This window comes from Macrotis lagotis, chromosome 6 (genome assembly GCF_037893015.1).
Source record: "Macrotis lagotis isolate mMagLag1 chromosome 6, bilby.v1.9.chrom.fasta, whole genome shotgun sequence".
Taxonomy (NCBI): Eukaryota; Metazoa; Chordata; class Mammalia; order Peramelemorphia; family Peramelidae; genus Macrotis; species Macrotis lagotis.
In genome coordinates, this window is record NC_133663.1 from 63816395 (window position 1) to 63834040 (window position 17646).

At 35.5% G+C, this 17646-nt stretch overlaps 1 protein-coding gene across 2 annotated transcripts in view; it reads right to left on the minus strand.

Moving 5' to 3' along the window:
• ACSL3 (acyl-CoA synthetase long chain family member 3) overlaps positions 1 to 17646 on the minus strand; it is an 80905-nt gene that overhangs the window by 39297 nt on the left and 23962 nt on the right. For both annotated transcript variants that reach the window (XM_074191268.1, XM_074191267.1), the window contains exon 2: positions 11087 to 11503. In XM_074191268.1, the coding sequence (XP_074047369.1) occupies positions 11087 to 11464 (378 nt within the window). In that variant the 5' untranslated portion in view covers positions 11465 to 11503. The remainder of the gene's footprint in view (positions 1 to 11086; positions 11504 to 17646) is intronic.

Below are 17646 nucleotides of genomic sequence, written 5' to 3' on the forward strand. Positions count from 1 at the left end.
GCCTTAATAATTACCTGGCTGTGTGGCCTTGCCATTTAACCCCATTGGCTTTGCCCCCCCTCAAAAAAAAACTTAGTCAAATTTTAAAAAAAAAGAATCCACTGATCCTCCTGAAAGATCCCAAAATAAAAATTCCCAAAAATATCATACTCAAATTCCAGAGCTCTCAGGACAGGGAAAAAAATATTACAACAGCAGAAAAAAACAATTCAAATATTGTGGAGCCATAGGCAAAATAACACAAGATTCAACAGGTTCAAAATAAAAGGATTGAAAGATTCAGAATATTTCTGAAGGCAAAGGAGCGAGGATTACCACCAAGAATAACCTACCCAGCAAAACTGAGTATAAAATCAAAGGGAAAAGAGCACATTTAATGAAAATGAGGAATTCCAAGCATTCCTGATGGGAAAAAAAAGAGACCTGAATAGAAAATCAGAAGGGTGATTCAATAAGAGTAAACTACTCATCCTCCTAAATTTTTTTATCATTACTAGGGCAGTTAAAAGTAGTTTATATAGAGGGCAAAGGGTGTGAGTTAACTATAATAGGATGACTTTAAAAAAAATAAAATAAAATGTAAAAAATATGAAAGAGACTCCCTGTGAAGGGTGGAGAAGTAGGAAGAACAAAATTCTTTTACATGAAAGAGGTATATAAAGGCTTTTACATGGAAGGGGGTGAGGCAGGCAATGTTTGAACCTTACTCTTACTGGAATTGGTTCAAAAAGCCTTACATACTCTCAGCAGGAAGTATAGAAACCTATTTATCCTACTAGGAAGTAGGAAGAAAAAGAAAAAGGGTGGGGAGGGAGTGAAAGATAGGAGAGAGAAACTGGAAAAGGCAATGGTTAGAATCAAAACAGACTTTTCAGGGATAAGTTTAAAAAAAAGAAAAGATTATTAGGTGGGAAGTGGGGGAAGGTAGATAAATAATAATAATAACTATGAAGGGGATGAATTCACCCATAAAATGGAAGCAGATACCAAAATGGATTAAAAATCAGAATCCAACAATATGTTGCTTATAAGACATACACTTGAAATAAGAGACAGAGTAAAAATAAGGGGTTGGAGCAAAATTTTTTATACTTTGAAATTAAAAAAATAAGAGAGCAATCATAAAAGAGATAAGCAGAGAAACCATATTACACTAAAAGGTACTAGACAATGAAGTCATATCAATACCAAATACATATGAATCAAAAGTTATATAAAGCATCCAGATTCTTAAAAGAGAAGTTACATGAGTTACGCTAGTTAAGGACCCTCAACTTTTCAAAAGATAAATTAAGAAAAGGAATAGATATGATAGACAATTTGAAAAAAATGAATGGGAATAGGAAGGATACATTGCAACCTTCACTAAAAACTGATCATGTATTAGGGCAAAAAAAACACAACCCTCACAACCAAATACAAAAAAGCAGAAAGCTTAAATGTACTCTTTCCGTATCACAATGCAATCAAAACAGCATTCAATGAATCTACCATGGAAAGATAGATTTTTTTTAAAAAATTGGAACTAAATAATCTAATCCTAAAGAATAAGCAGGTCAAAGAACAAATCAGAAACAGTCAACAATTTCATTAAAGAGAATGACAATAATAATTAGACATAGCTAAAGGAGAAATTTTATAGCTCTTAAATGCTTGTATCAATAAAACAAAGAAAGAGCAGATCAATAAATTGGACATAGAACTAAAAATCTAGAAAAACAACAAATTAATTTCCCAAATTAAACACCAATTAGAAATCTTGAAAATTAAAGGAGATGAATAAAATTGAAAGCAACATATCTATTGAGCTAAAACTAAGAGCTGGTTTTTTGAAAAACCAAACAAATCATAAAATATATAAACTATTGGTTAATTTGATTAAGAAAAGAAAATCAAATTATCAGTATCAAAAATAAAAAGGGTGAAATCCATCACCAATGAAGTTGAAAATAAAGAACTTACTAGGAGCTATTTTTTTCAAATTATGTCAATAAATCTGACAATCTAAGTGAAATGAATATTAACAAAAATATCAATAGGTCAGATTAACAGAAGACTTAACTCTAGCTTAGAAAAAAAAAATGAACAAGCTGTTAACAAATTAAGAAAAAAATCCTGGGGAGGCTAGGTGGCATAGTGGATAAAGCACCAGCCCTGGAGTCAGGAGTACCTGGGTTCAAATCTGGTTTCCTACACTTAATAATTACCTAACTGTGTGGCCTTAGGCAAGCCACTTAACCCCATTTGCCTTGCAAAAGAAACCTAAAAAAAAAAAGCCCCAGGACCATATTCTACCAAACACTTAATGAAAAACTAATTCCAATATCATATAAACCATTTGCCCCTTTTTAAGAAAATTTTATTTATTTAAGGTAATGGGATTAAGTGACTTGCCCAAAGTCACACAGCTAGGCCATTATTAAATGTCTGAGGCTGAATTTAAATGCAGGTTCTCCTCACTCCAGAGTCAGAGTTCTATCCACTGTGTCACCTAGCTGCCCCCAATATAAACTATTTGGAAAAAATAAGACAAAAGGAATTCTACCAAAGTCCCTTTTTTTAACATAAATATGGTTCTGATACCTAAATCAGGAAGAGCCAAAATAGATTAAAGAAAACCATTTCCTATTTCCCTAACATTGCAAAAATTTTAAATAAAATCCTATGGCAAAGAAACTACAATAATATAGAACAAGGACCATATACTAACCAGATAGGAATTATGCCAGGAATACAAGACTGTTTCAATATTAGGAAAATATCAGCATAACAGACCATATCAATAACAAAAAATATTTGATTATTTAAATAGCTAAAGAAAAAACCTGACAAAATAAAATTCTTTCCTATTAAAAACACTAAAAAGCATGGGAAATAAATGTAACTTCCCCTTAAGATGATTTATCTTAAGATTTAGCTATCTAAAAACCATCAGCAAGCATTACCTGAAGTAGGGATAAGCAAAAAAGCCTTCCCAATAAAATTAAGGGCTGAAGTAAGGATGGCCCTTATTACCAATATTATTCAACATTACTAGAAAAATGTGAGCTATAACAATAAAAGAAAAAGAAAGGGAAAATTTAATAGGCAATGGGGAAACAATACTATAACTCTTTGCAAATAGATATGATGATATACTTGAGACCAAAGAATCAATCAAAAAAAAAAACACTGAAATAATTAACATAAGTTGTAGAATAAAACTCATAAAGTGTACCACAAAAGTTAGAAAGAGAAATCCAATTAAAAATAATGCAGACAAAATAAAATCTTTGGAAGTCCTCCTGACAAGACAAATCCAAAAACACAATTATGTAATATTTTTTCATACAAAATAAAGTCTAAATGACTGGAAAAATATTATGCATACCAAACTACCATAAAATTATTTTATAGAGTAAGAAAAAAATAATAAAATTTATCTGGAATCTAAAAAAAAGTGAAAGAAGGGAGCTTAGCAGTATTAGACCTCAAACTGCATTACATAGCAATAATGATCAAAACAATCTAGTACTGGCTAAACAAATAGGGTGGTGGTGGTTCCTTGAAATAGATTAGGTATACAAAACACATTAGTAAATGATCACAGTAATTTGATAAACCTAAAGATGGAGATTTGGGGGGACAAGAACTCACTATTTGACAAAAATTATTGGGAAAACTAGAAAGCAATTTTGCAGAAATTAAACATAAACTAACACCTCACATCATATACCAAAATGGTTTTTTTAGACATTTTTAGACATAAGAGGGTACTATCATAAGCAAAATGGTACAATGGCTTAAAAGGATCTGATCAATGGCTAAGGGAAGAATTTATAACCAAACAAAATATAAGAGAACATTACAGGATGTAGAATGGATAATTTTAATTACATAAATTAAAAGGATTTTGCACAAAATCAAAGCAGCCAGGCAGGAAGCTTGGGGGAGAGAGGAAATTTACAAGTTCTCTGATAAAGGTCTCTTTTCTCAAATATGTGGGAAATAAGAATATGAGTCATTTCCCTACCAATAAATGGTCAAAGGATAGAACTGGGGGTTTTTAGAAAAAAAAATTAACTCTGTATTCACATGTAAAAGCATTCTAAATCAGTACTGATTAGAGAAATGCAAATTAAAACAACTCTGGTACCACCCTCACATATATCAGATGGGAAATGACAAAAATTGAAGGAGATGTGAACAAATTAGTATGTTAAAACACTTGGTAGAGTTGTGAACTGATTCAACCAATCTAGAGAGCAAATTTAAACTATAACCAAAGGGCTATGACAGTGGACATATTTTTTTGACCCAGCAACAATACCACTACTAGATCTAAATTTCAAAAAAAAAAAAAAAAAAGAAAGAAAAAGGAAAAGGATCTATTTGGCACAAAAAATAATTATAGCAGCTCTTTTAGTGGTGGCAAAGAATTGGAAACTAAGAAGACGTCCACAATTAAGAAAAAGCTAAACAAATTTTGTTATTTGATTATGAAGGAATACTATTGTGCTATAAGAAATGGCAAGCAGGATGTTTCAGGGAAATCTGAGAAAACTTAAAAGAACAGATAAGTGAAATCAGCAGAAATAGGAGAACATTTTATACAGTAATTTAGTAGAATAATCAACTGTCAATGGCTTAATTATTCTCATCAAGACAACTGTGAAGGACATAAAAAGAGAGAAAGATTGAAGTCTGAATACAAACCAAATTATTCTTTTTTAAAAAATTTTATTTTTCAGGGGCTCTTTTATTATGTTTTCTTTTCCAACATGGCTAATATGGAAATGTTTTGCAAGACTGAGCATGGAAGATACATAGCAAATGTCTTGCCTTTTCAAGAAGGAGTGAAAGAGTCATTTTAAAATTCAAAAATCTTAAATTGTAAAGTTAAAAATAGTTTAACATGTAACTGAGAAAAACTTTTAAAAAATTATTATTCAGTTATCAGCATCTTATTTAGATTTTTTTGTTTGTTTTTTTTGTTTGTTTTTGTTTTTGCAAGGCAACAGGGTTAAGTGGCTTGCCCAAGGCCACACAGCTAGGTAATTATTAAGTGTCTGAGGCCAGATTTGAACTCAGGTACTCCTGACGCCAGGGCCGGTGCTCTATCCACTGTGCCACCTTAGCTGCCCCCATTTCTGTTTTTTAAGGAAGATTTTATTTATTTTAAATTTTACAATTTTTCCTCTAATCTTGCTTCCCTCCCCCCACCCCCCACAGAAGTAAGTCTGTTAGTCTTTATATTGTTTCCATGGTATACACTGATCTCAGGTGAATGTGATGAAAGAGAAAACATATCCCTAAGGAACAAACAAAGTATAAGAGATAGCAAAATTAAGATAATGGTTTTTTTTTTTAAATTAATGGTAATATGTCTTTGGTCTTTGTTCAAACTCCACAGTCATTTCTTTGGATACAGATGGCATTCTCCATCAGATACCCCAAAATTGTGTCTGATAGATGTTTATTTCAAGAAACAAAATCAATTTTTTGAAACAAGATCATAATTGAGACTTTGAAAGTTCATTTAAATCTCAAAGAGAAACAACAATTCAAAGTAAGCAACAAAATACCTTCTTAGAACTCATTTCCATCAGCTCAGTAATATTAAAATAGATTAAAAAATTATTTTATTTGTGGTTGGCAAAAAATAAAATATTAAAATTCAAAAGAATAAAACTCTAAATCAGAGACAAAACAAATTGTGTTTATTGAAACTAAAGAACTTGTTGAAATTTGGTAAGCATGGGACTTAAAAAGTATAAAAGGAAAATTTGGATATAGATGATGTCAAGTGACAAAATACAGTGTTGCAGCAGCACATTAGCAGTCACAGATAAAAAGCTAATTCTGAGATTAAGTGATGGGATTATACTACAAAAAGAAAATTAAATTCACAAATGAGAACTAAAATTACCATAGATCATACATCAGAAGAATTTTTAAAAGATACAATAGGTTGGTCACATATGATACAAAACCTGATTAAGAGAAGAGCTATTTACCTAAAAGAGAGAGAGAGAGAGAGAGAGAGAGAGAGAGAGAGAGAGAGAGAGAGAGAGAGAGAGAGAGAGAGAAGAGCTATTTGATTTTATAAAATCTATCACTAGAGTCAGCTTGGTTTGGCATAAGAGGAGAGTAGACAGGACTTCTCTGACAAACAGCAATGGCATTACCAAGGCCAGGTCTTTAACCTCTCACTTCAGGCAATTCTCTAACATTGTAAATAAAAAATAAATTGACACTATGCATTGGTGGAGAGAATAGCCATAAAACAAGTTCTCTACACAGGTAAAAATCACATTCCAAGCTCTTTCCATCAATAAAAAAAAAAACAAATTGCTTAGTAGATCTACTAGATGTACCTATAATGTCAAAAACACACCAGGAAAAGTAACAAAAAATATATGGCTTTAGGATGGGAATGACATACATCATCTATGGATAGTGAAGAAAACTAAAAAAGAAAACTGTCTTCCAGTCATTTTTTTACTTTAATTTAAAAACAAGCATTGCTAAACACTTAGAAGATGAAGAATATTCTGAAGGAGGTCTGACCAAGGCCAGTTCACTGGTTCAGAGCTGAAATTACAACAATAAAACTGTCACAGACCACACTGTAACAAAAAAATATGAGTTTATTTAACAATAGCATTTAAAAAGGATACAAGCACTGGTTCAGGAAGATACAGCCCCTGTTTCCACAGAAACACAACTGGTTGGATGAGGTTTGTCCTTTGTTCTCAAAGAAGTCTATGACATCAGAGAGGTGATGTCATGAAAAGCACATGAATAAGATTTGAGTGTGGATCCAGTGATCAGATATGGATGAATCAGTACAACTAAAGATGGCCCAGGATGTGAGGCCAGCAGGGTTAAGGTCACACAGTAAGTGGCAAATTTCTGAGACTACATTCTTACTCTGTCCTCCTGACTCCAAGGCCACTGCACCATCCAGTTTGTTGAACTAGAACAAGGCTGTCTAAAAATGCAGCCTTGCAGGGCAATTTTACATGGTCACCTGTGGGTTCACTAGTAAAAAAATTGAACCCTAATGGAGTTCTCACTAAAATGGCAAATCAAAATATATTGTCTATTTTTCCAATAAAAACTTTTAAAAAGTAAGGTTGGAAGCTCTGAACTAAAATCAGCTTTGTTGATTCATCATACACTGGCACATTCCATCAAATCTGAGGAATACCAGCACTTTCTGGGTTGTGCTTTTTATGACCCAGTGGACTAGGAAACCTCAAAGTCACAAACCCTACTAACCTAAGACAAACCTCTTCTCTGCCTTTGCAGGAAAATTAGCCTGGCCTACCTGGTATCCCAGCAGAATTTGTTCCAACCACAAGGAGAATGAAATCTACCAAAATATCATTTTAACACTAATTGGCTGTAAACAAATCAATGTCCACTTAAACTAGTGCAGTCAGATTTCTGTAAAATATTTTAACAAACCACGATTCATCTTCTGCATAAAGCACAGTCTAGAAATAACACTTAGTAATTACCAGGTTTCTTCTATAATCAAGCCAAACTTTAGAAAAATCTTTTCAACTCACTAATTTACCCAAAAGATAGCAATTAAAATATTCTTGCATAATCTGCTTAACAGAATCTGAAAAGTAACTTTGAATATTGTTTCCTGAAAAAAATTGAAATAAAATATTTAGTTGAAATAAAGTATTTTGTTGTTTTTTTAAATAAAAATCTAAGAATGGGGTAAATTCCACTTTATTTTCATTGATCAAACTTTCAAAAAAATATTATTGAATATCCAAATTATAAATAAAGTCCAAAGATCTATGAGCAAAGTTTTATAAGCCACACACATTGCTTCTACAAGGAGCTGATACTCTGGTGAAAGGAAATTTTGAACTGTAAAATCTATGATAAAGTCTGTTAGATGGGAAAAGATGGTATTGCCAGAAAAGAGCTTTGTTTTTCACAATTTCCCTATTAATGCTTCAGTCATTTCCTATTCTTCTGAATCTGTAACCTTTCTAGATTCTTGGAACTATAAAATAGCAATTATGTTACAATATTCAGAATTATTAAGGAGATAAAAATTCTTTGGTGGCTCAAAAATGCTGAAATTTCATTGAAAATGATTAAAAGTAGAGAACAAACTAAGAGTAGAGAGTCTTTATGAATGCTATTTTGTGTCAAACAGTGCTAAAGTGGATTAGAAGGTTTTTGAACTTCTCTACCACAAACACCTTATGCTTTATATCTTGTGAGAAACTACCAAGGGGAACAGACTAACAGAAAATATGGAAAGTGCAATTTTCTTTTTTTCTTTTTTTTTAGGTTTTTGCAAGGCAAATGGGGTTAAGTGGCTTGCCCAAGGCCACACAGCTAGGTAACTATTAAGTGTCTGAGGCTGGATTTGAACCCAGGTACTCCTGACTCCAGGGCCGGTGCTCTATCCACTGCGCCGCCTAGCCACCCCAAATTCAAAGATTGTCATTTTTCTATCTTGGTATATTCCTAAGAAAATTGCACTTTCTGGGCGGCTAGGTGGCGTAGTGGATAAAACACCGGCCCTGGAGTCAGGAGTACCTGGGTTCAAATCCAGCCTCAGACACTTAATAGTTACCTAGCTGTGTGGCCTTGGGCAAGCCACTTAACCCCATTTGCCTTGCAAAAACCTAAAAAATTTGTTAAATACACACACACACACACACACACACACACACATATATAAAATCTTTGAATTCAAATAACAAGCTTTCTCAAAATTTAATCAGCATCTCCCATATTTTAGATAATTGAAGTTAAAAATAAAAACAGTAATATGTTTCTGGTCAGTCCCATCCTTGGCACACTCTCTGAAACCCTGAGCCAGTCATTTACTATCTCAGTGCCCTCTATGTCTCCCCAAAGACGACAGAAGCAGAGAAATGATCAACTACATTTGAAATGGGAGTTTACTCATCTGGGAGGCTCCCTGTCCCAATCCCTCTATCTATAATCTTAAGGTAGTAAAGAAAGCAGAAATAATATCTACTTTTGTCAAGTCTAGCTCATAAAAATATTCTGTATTACACATTATACATGTCTGTGCCTGTGTGTGTATGTGTATATAGGTGTGAGTTATGTATGGGGGGGAAGTGTGGTATGGATGGGTGGGTGGGTAAAAATCAACTTACCAATTTACCAACTTTCTCCTCAAACTCCCTCTTCTGGCTTCCTTATTTCTGGAAACAGCATTACCATTCACCCAATCATTATGCTAAAAATTTCATTATCTTTTTTTACTTCTACATCCAAAATGTCCTCCTGATTTTAACTCTAAGACACTCAAATGTGCAAGTCTCCTTCCTCATTCCTCAGACACAATCTCAGAATCAATTCTCCATCCTCATACTGCCCCAAGCCCTTTCCACAGGCTAATCTGTCTTCCTAAATCCCTCATCTTCCTCATGCATAGATCTGATAGTGTTTTACTCAAAACTCTTCAGAACTGACCACTCAAATTTTAGCCCCTTAGGTGACCTCCAGGAGCTGGTGCCTCACCATCCAAATCTCTCTCATACCTGTGCCCTCCACATGGGCAACAATCATGCCCAAATTATACTACTTACAGTTCCAGTCATCTTTCCACCTTTTGAAATCTTTAAATTATCAGTTCAAATGCCATCTCCTTCAATGTCCCAACAATCAGAAATGATCTTTCCTTCTAGTAACACTTTGTATTTCTCTTGAACTATTATCTTATATTCTATATCATGGTTATTAATTGAATTACATACTTGCATGTTTCACAATCCCCAATATATTTATAAATTAACTTTCTGGGCTTAAGAGCATAATTGATGATCATACAATATCATAACTGGCTGGCCTAAAGATCAAACACAAAAGCTTAGCATTATTGCCATTTCTTCCAATTCAGGGGTCCTAAGAATTGTCAGCTATCAGACAAGAAAATTATCCAGCTCAGTAATAGTATCTGCATACCATTTCTATACTTATCTTACAAGGTCATACTAGGAAACTGTACTAGAGGTCTTAGTTCTGCCTAAGTATTAAAGAAACCCATTTATAGGCAGTTTGTTTGGGGGAAAAAAAAGTGTGTAAAATCTATCATTTAAGTTCAAATTTACTGTGTTAGTTTCCTCTAATACAGGTTAATGAAGGGAGCCCATTGTAAAACATCTTTTCACTTGAACAATGCAGAAATGGATAATGCAGATAGAAATAAAAGGCTTACTTCCCCCTCTACCCTCAATAACAAGTCTTTAATCACCTTTTTGCAGAGTTTGCAATAGTAAAAAAGTGAGTAAAAAATTATCAGTGAGATAATCAGATCCACCCCAACCTAAGCACAGAGGATACAAAGAGATAAAAGATAATCCCTGCCCTCAAGTAGTTTACAACTAAGCTACTCTAATAAGGGAGACAAAAAGCAAATAAATATATCTAAAGCAAGTCATATGAAGAATAGTAAATAATTAACAGAGAAAAGGCAGTGAAATAAAAGTGGGATTGAGGAAGGCTTCCTACAGAAGAATTTTAGTTGGGACTTCAAGGACACCAGGAGATCAGCAGGTTTACTGTTTTAAACACAGTGCCCAGAAATAAGAGAAAGGAGTTGGGGTGAACAGTCAGGATGCCAGAATCACCAGATAGAAGAATGATTTGAAGAATAAGGTATAAGAAGATTGGAAACATGGAAGGGGGTTATGATGGGTTTTAATTGCCAAACGAATCATTTTGTAAATGATGCTGAATGTGATAGGAAGACAATACTTCAAATATCAACAATATAGAAGATTTAGAGTCTATGGGACCATATTCCTGAGGCCAGGAGGGACAATACAGTTGTATCAAGCCCTTTTGGTCTTAGATGTTCAGAAGACCCTCAAACCTATGAGCCTAGGTGCAGTATCCCTTTCATAGTTTGGAATCCAACCCTTAAGGTACCTGGACTAAGGAAAGGACACAAAAAAGGGCATTTTTTAAAAAAGGTAGTTGTTTTCTCTACCTCTAAACTTTCAAAACTTGCAGAAGCAAAAATACTCAGTCCTTTATTGTTAATATCATGTTTTAATGTGTATGCTCTTTTTAGAAACAAAGGCCTACTTACCTTTTTAAAAACTTTTCCATTTGGTTGCACTTCATCTTCTTCAATTAGTACTTCCCGTGTTCCCAGGAGCCTTTTGTCCTTAAATTTGTTTTCTGCACACTTAAAAACTTTATCCAGAGTATCACATCCAGGAAAGAGCACTGAAGACAGACCTTTCAAGCTGTGAACAGATCGGTATGCTGCATAAGGCTGTTTATTTACAGGCCTTGCTTTAAGCTGATTGGATCTTGCTTGCCTTGATCCACATATAAAATAAAATGGAATGTACGTTAAAATAGTGTAGATCAAAATTATAAAGTTTATGAAACGTAAAAGAATAGGGTGGATGTCCTGTTTAAGCTTCATTGTGGTTGTTGCTGAAGCTCCTGGGGCATTCATAACTGCTTGCAAGTTGGAATAACGGACTTCAAGAAGAATCTAAAAAAAATTAAAAAATAAGTTATTTTAAAAGTTAGGTTTTTAAAAATAATTTGTATTCTTTTTCAGGGTTTTTTTTGCTTTTGTGGATCAAGTATGCACAGATAGTATTTAAATATTTTTTAGTAATTATTCATTATCAATGAATTCAATGTATATTTTCTATATAGCTGGACAAACATACTTAGTCTCTATCCCTAAATTACTCTCTTCCCCGTTATCTTATCTTTAAGAGTAAGCATTAGCATCAACGGGTCAGCAAATTAACATATAAGTTCATTACTACTGAGCAAAAAAGTCTCAAGAATCTTAAAAACACTCATTTTCATTTACCAACATAGAAGAGAAGAGAGAAAACTAAAAGAAATGGGTCCAAAATAGGATCAGGCTTTCAAATTCTAGGTCCCCTTTATTTAGTAGTCAGAGGTGTTTTGAAAAAGCTAGTTTTACTTTGTTAATTCTTTCATAATTACCTGTGGATTAGCATGCATAATAGAAGAAAGAAAATTCAGTCAAGTGATTACTTTTTAAATAACAAAGCAATTCAGAAACCAAAACCTGGGGAAGTTAGAAGAGGGAATTGGTTTAAAGGGTAAAGCTGACAAGTTCTGTTTTGAATATGGCAACAACACAAATTTTCTTTCTATCCCTGGCCTGATCTGAAGACTATTTTCAAGGAATGTGCCTTTACATGAAGTTAAAATGCCATATCTAAAATCCTGTATCATATTATTCATATAAAAATGATGCAATTTAGCATAGAGTAATTCATATTTCAAACAGAACTCCAACAAAAATAGCTTATCAATCTTTATTTTTAATTTTTTTTAAATAAAAGATTACAAAGAAGGTATGGAAAATAAAGAAACTTAGCATTTAGCTGAGGAAAAGACAGAACAAATTTAAGAATTAAAACTACTCAAGTTTTAGAATTATAGAACAAAAAAAATCTTTTATGTTTCAAAGTAGTACATAATTAACTGATTGCTAAGATAAGAGTTATACATTCAGAAGAAAAACTGTGGCCTGGGAAGAGTTCATAGAAGACCTTGAACTTGGCCTTAAAAAAAGCAGGTAGGCAACAAGGTAGAATGAGGAAAAGGGAGCAGAGTCTTCGTTGTTGAAGACATGTAGAGTAAAGTAGTCCACCAACCAGTTTCAGGTCAAAGATATTGTGCTCAAAAACAGCCAGAAATGGAAAAGGCAGAATTGGGACAAAATAGAATGAATGCAGTAAGAATTGCATGTAATAAGAAGAGGGGGTTGTCCTGTTGGGAATGAGAACCCACAAATGAAAAAACAAGAGAACAGTACTTGGGGAAGTTTGATCTTTTATAGGAAGACTCAGAAAATAAGAAATAAATGACTTTACTATTTGTCTGGCTCCTGAATCCAAAACACATTTGATCAAGCCCTGGACGGGAATGCAGTATTCCTTCCCCCCCCTTAAAAAGTCCTACAGCAGAGAGCTATACGGGCAGCCTAGGGAGGAAGAGCAGTGAAAGAGAACATTTGAAAGCAGGTTGAATTGCATCAGGAAAACTATACATCATTTTCACAGCACCAAGTTTTCCCTGAAATAAATTTCCCTTTATTAACACCGATATTTTTCCAATGAAACTTAAGGTTTTGAATAATGAAAATAGCACAATTTCTGAGCAATCAAAATATCACCCAAGAGGAAGGGAAGTACAAATTACAAATGGAATGGGGGGGGGGGGGCCGTGGGGACTTATAATCAAGAAATATTATGTTTAGGTGGAAACAAGCACTGGGCTACTAAGGTGTTGCATGGCCGGGCAGTGCTGCTTCAGGCAGGTGGAGGCTGGAAGTCTACATGCCGGAGGGGGAAGCACAGCGGGGCCGGGCCGGGGGCGCCGGGGCGGCCATCAGGCCCTGGCATCACGGACGAGTAACCCGGGCAGCCTCGGCTCCAAGGGCCCGCGGCCGCTCAGCAGCTCACGGGGCTCGGGCGGCCTGTGGCTGCCCAGACCGAGGGGCCGCGTCTGCGGGGCTCGCGGCGGCGCGCCCTCCAATCGGGGCACCGGGAGGGGCGCCACGCCCCCCCAGGCCGCGGGGCCCGGCCCGCCCCGCCCCGCCCCGCGCCGCCAGCTCGCGCCCCGCCCCCGCGCCCTGCGTCGCCCAGAACGCTCAGCACGTGTTCTCCCGGGCTGGGAGGGGCCGGCGGGAGCTCGGGGGCCTGGGGGAGGGGCGGGGCCAAGAAAGCCGGGGCCCCGCCCCGCCCGCCCCTCGCCCCGCCCCCTCAGCGTCCACGCCCTCCGGGGCGCGGCCTCGTCTGCACGTGACCGAGCGGCCTCAATCACAGTCTGGGCGGGCCGGGGCGGGGCCGGGCCCGGCGAGTCCCCGGAGTCTCGGCAGCCCCCGGGGCGGCTCGGGCCGAGCCCGCGGACAGGGCGCCGGGGCCGGGCCCGGCTGGCTTCTCCGGGCTGGGCGGGCCCGAGGTCCGGAGGGGCCGGGGCGCCGCGCCTGCCGGGTGACGCTCGGGCAGAGCTAGTTGGAAGCGATCCCTGGGCCCAGTCCGGACGCGCTAACATCAGGCATCTCCGCTACTGGCCTCGGGCCCTCCCGGCGCCCGCTCTGCCTGTTTCCTCATCCCTAACATAAGTGGGAAACACAGTGGAAATTATCCTGGAGTTGCCGAACGGAAGGCGCAGAGCTGGGCACGGCTGGGCACGGCTGGGCAGGCCTGGCAAAGGGGCAGCGCCGGCCGGCTGGGAACTCGCAGTCCCCTTTGCCTGTAACAGGACAACTGGCCGCAGTCCGTGTGACCAAACAGGCCCAGAGGCAAAACTAGGGCCCAGGACGACCCGGAGCGGCCCACACGGGCCCCCCTCTGAGCTTCAGCCAGCCCTGCAAGGCAGGCTCTATTATCATTATGCCCGTTTTGCAGCTGAGGAAACTGAGGCGAAGCTGGAGGGACCGGCCCAAGGTCACCAAGCCAGCCCCCCAGGTCAAAGAGGTTATAGAACAAATCACAGAAACAAATTAAGTATGTGAAAGAGAATAGTAACAGTGATTAAAACATTCCAATCTGAGGAAGGTACCTAAAGCAACACACAAGGAAAAATTTCCTTTCTAAAAACATTTTAGCAAAAAAAAAAAAAAGATTGCTGAAATAAGTATAATTTTTTAAACTTGAGAATCAACAAATTGCCCAAAATATACACAAATGGAAAAATATTGAAGATTCTAAAAATATAAAGGAAAAAATTATAGAAAAGACCAAGAAAAAAACCTTTAACTAACCTGATATATAAAATTAACAAAATTAAAACATGAAGGTTTGGGGGAGGGGAAAGAGAGAAAGGGGGACGAGAGAGATGAGCAAGTAGGGAAGTAGACAGGAGGGGAAGGGGAGGGGGGCCAACAAAGCTGGAGGCAATTGAAAAGAAATGAAAAATAATTAAATAGACAATGCACAATTATATCACCAACAAAACCAATTTAAAGGAAAACATCTCAAATCACTCAGTAAAATTGAAGAAACAAAAAAGAACTACCAAATAGGAAAAAACCTCTGGTCTATGTATAAATCTGTAGGTAATGTCTAGAAAATATTTAAAATGACACAATTAAGATTTGTCATTAAACTTCATACGTACTTTCGAATATTTTATTTCTTTTCTTCAATGACTAATGGAGGGGTTAGAAAAGAGAATTTGAAACTGAAAATGAAACTGCATTTAAAAAAAGGTTTATGCTATACTTATTACCAAAGATTCATAAAGCACTCTACAAAATGCCTCATATTAGACACATATAATCACAATAGCTAAAAAGCAAAATGGTATAAAGATGTCATAGACCCAGTATCACTATTGAATCTTGACACATTTTTAAAAATTATATATTACAAGAAAAATTAGAATCATTCACAATGAAAAAAGTAGATGTTTACCCCATCTACTAGAGGGGAATGCTAGAGGTAGAAATAAAAAAAGAAAAATTAAAGGCATAACAATTGAACTAAGATGAATAGTATCCTTAGAAAACTCCAAACAAAAAACATAAAACATTTCTTAGATAACATACAAGGACATAAATGACTTATTTAATAATTACAAAGCATTCTTTACAGAAATTAAAATAAATCCTAGAATGATATCACTACTGCTGCATGAGTCTTGACAACAATCATGCAATTAATTTACCTATTTAGTGTGTTATACCAAACTACCAAGAGGTTATTAAAAAAGAGCTAAATAAAAAATAATGAAATTCCTACAAAGAAACAAAAGGTCCAGTATCTCATGACAAATATTTTTAAGTAAAAATGAAAGAAGAAATAGCATCATCAGATTTTAAATTCTATTTTAAAATGGCATATAAACAAAACCTTGAGGTACCAGAAACATTCAACAATAAAACTGTAAGAATCAGAAATAACTAAGTCTCAACAAATACAAGATCATAAACTACTTAAGGGAAGATTTCCTTATTTGACCTGCAAAAAATAGTTTTAAATCAGTACAACAGTTCATCTATCATAGTTTCGAATAGACTCTTAAAAAATATATAAGGTTACATTATCTAAAAAACTTCAAGAAAATGGGAGAAACTACCTTTAAAAACCATGGCTAACAGAATTCCTAACTAAATAAAATATAAAAATGAAGATAAAATTGACAGTTATGTTTGTATAAAATTGAAAATGTATTTCACCAAAATCAATTATAGCTAGAATAAGGGAAAATTGTGATTCATTTAAAAAAATCTTTACAGCAAACATCTCAAGTCTTCTCTTTTTTGGTCTTTTAGTTTTGTTTTTTTGTTTCTTTTGTTTAGATTTTTTTTTTGGCAAGGCAAATGGGGTTAAATAACTTGCCCAAGGTCACATAGTTAAGAAAGTAGTATGGGTCTGAAACTGCATTTGAACTTGAGACCTCCTGATTCCAAGGTCCTGTGCTCTATCACTGTGCCACCTAGCTGTTCCTACATCAAAAACCTTAAACAAAAAGTCTAATATCTATGATGTGTGTTAATTTTTCTATATGATCAAAAGTTGCATTCCCAAATAAGTAGCAAAAGAGATAAACATAATTCTCCAAAAATACACTGTAATCTATAAACAGCCATATGAAAGAGAATTTCAAGTGACTAGCAGGACAAATGGACATCACAACAGTTAAGTTTTTCCTCACATGTAGCAAAATTAACAATGATTACAAAAGGCAAAAACAGTGAAATATGGAGAAGTTACAAAAGCTAACAAAACTCTTGGAGCTGTGAATACACATCCAATCATCATGAAAAATGATCAAGAACTACATGATTCCACTGCTCCTAATTTGGCCCAAGGAGGTCAAAGAAAGGTAAGATACATGTATGTGCTTGAGTATGTATATATGTATCACATAAATAATATGTGTATGAAAATATGCAAAGATATACAAAGATGCACAAAGATTTCACTTTGTAAAAGCAAAAAACCAAAACAATTATAGAGCGCCACAGTAATGGACTATATATTGCACTATAAGACAACATGGGAAGATTAATATGAACTGATTAAAAAAAGCAGAACTATGTAAACATACAATGAATATAATAAAATAAACAAAAATAAAATGAAACAACATTTTTTAATTCTAATCACATTTGAGAATCAAAGAATCTGAGAGCCAGAAGGAACCTTAGGAGCCAGCTAGGTACAACCAATATAAAGTATATATAAAATAAGGATGTGCCCCACCCTCCTTTCTTTGGAGAAATGGGGAGGGGGCATAGGCATAATTAAGAGTTCAACATATCACAGTTTGTTTTGTTTGACTTTTTATAAGAAAGGTTTAATAAAAGAAGAAGTATATTTGCATATAACAGGTAAAACCAAAAATAGCAGAAAAAAAATTTTAAGTTATTAAATAATTCAAAATCTAATTAGGATAGAAAAATAACATGTGGGTTTAGAAAAAAAGATAAAAAAAACTAACCATAATGTATGGAAGAAATCATCACAAATACAAGAAGTTTTTACCAAAGTTTAATAAAGGAAATATTTTCAGTTTTCTTTGGGAAGGGGGGGGGGAATTTAGGTGTCAAGGAAAGCTTCATAAAAAAAAGGGCTGAGACTTAAAGGAAAAGAAGACTTTCTAACTAGTAGAGATGAAAGAAACAGCAAGTAA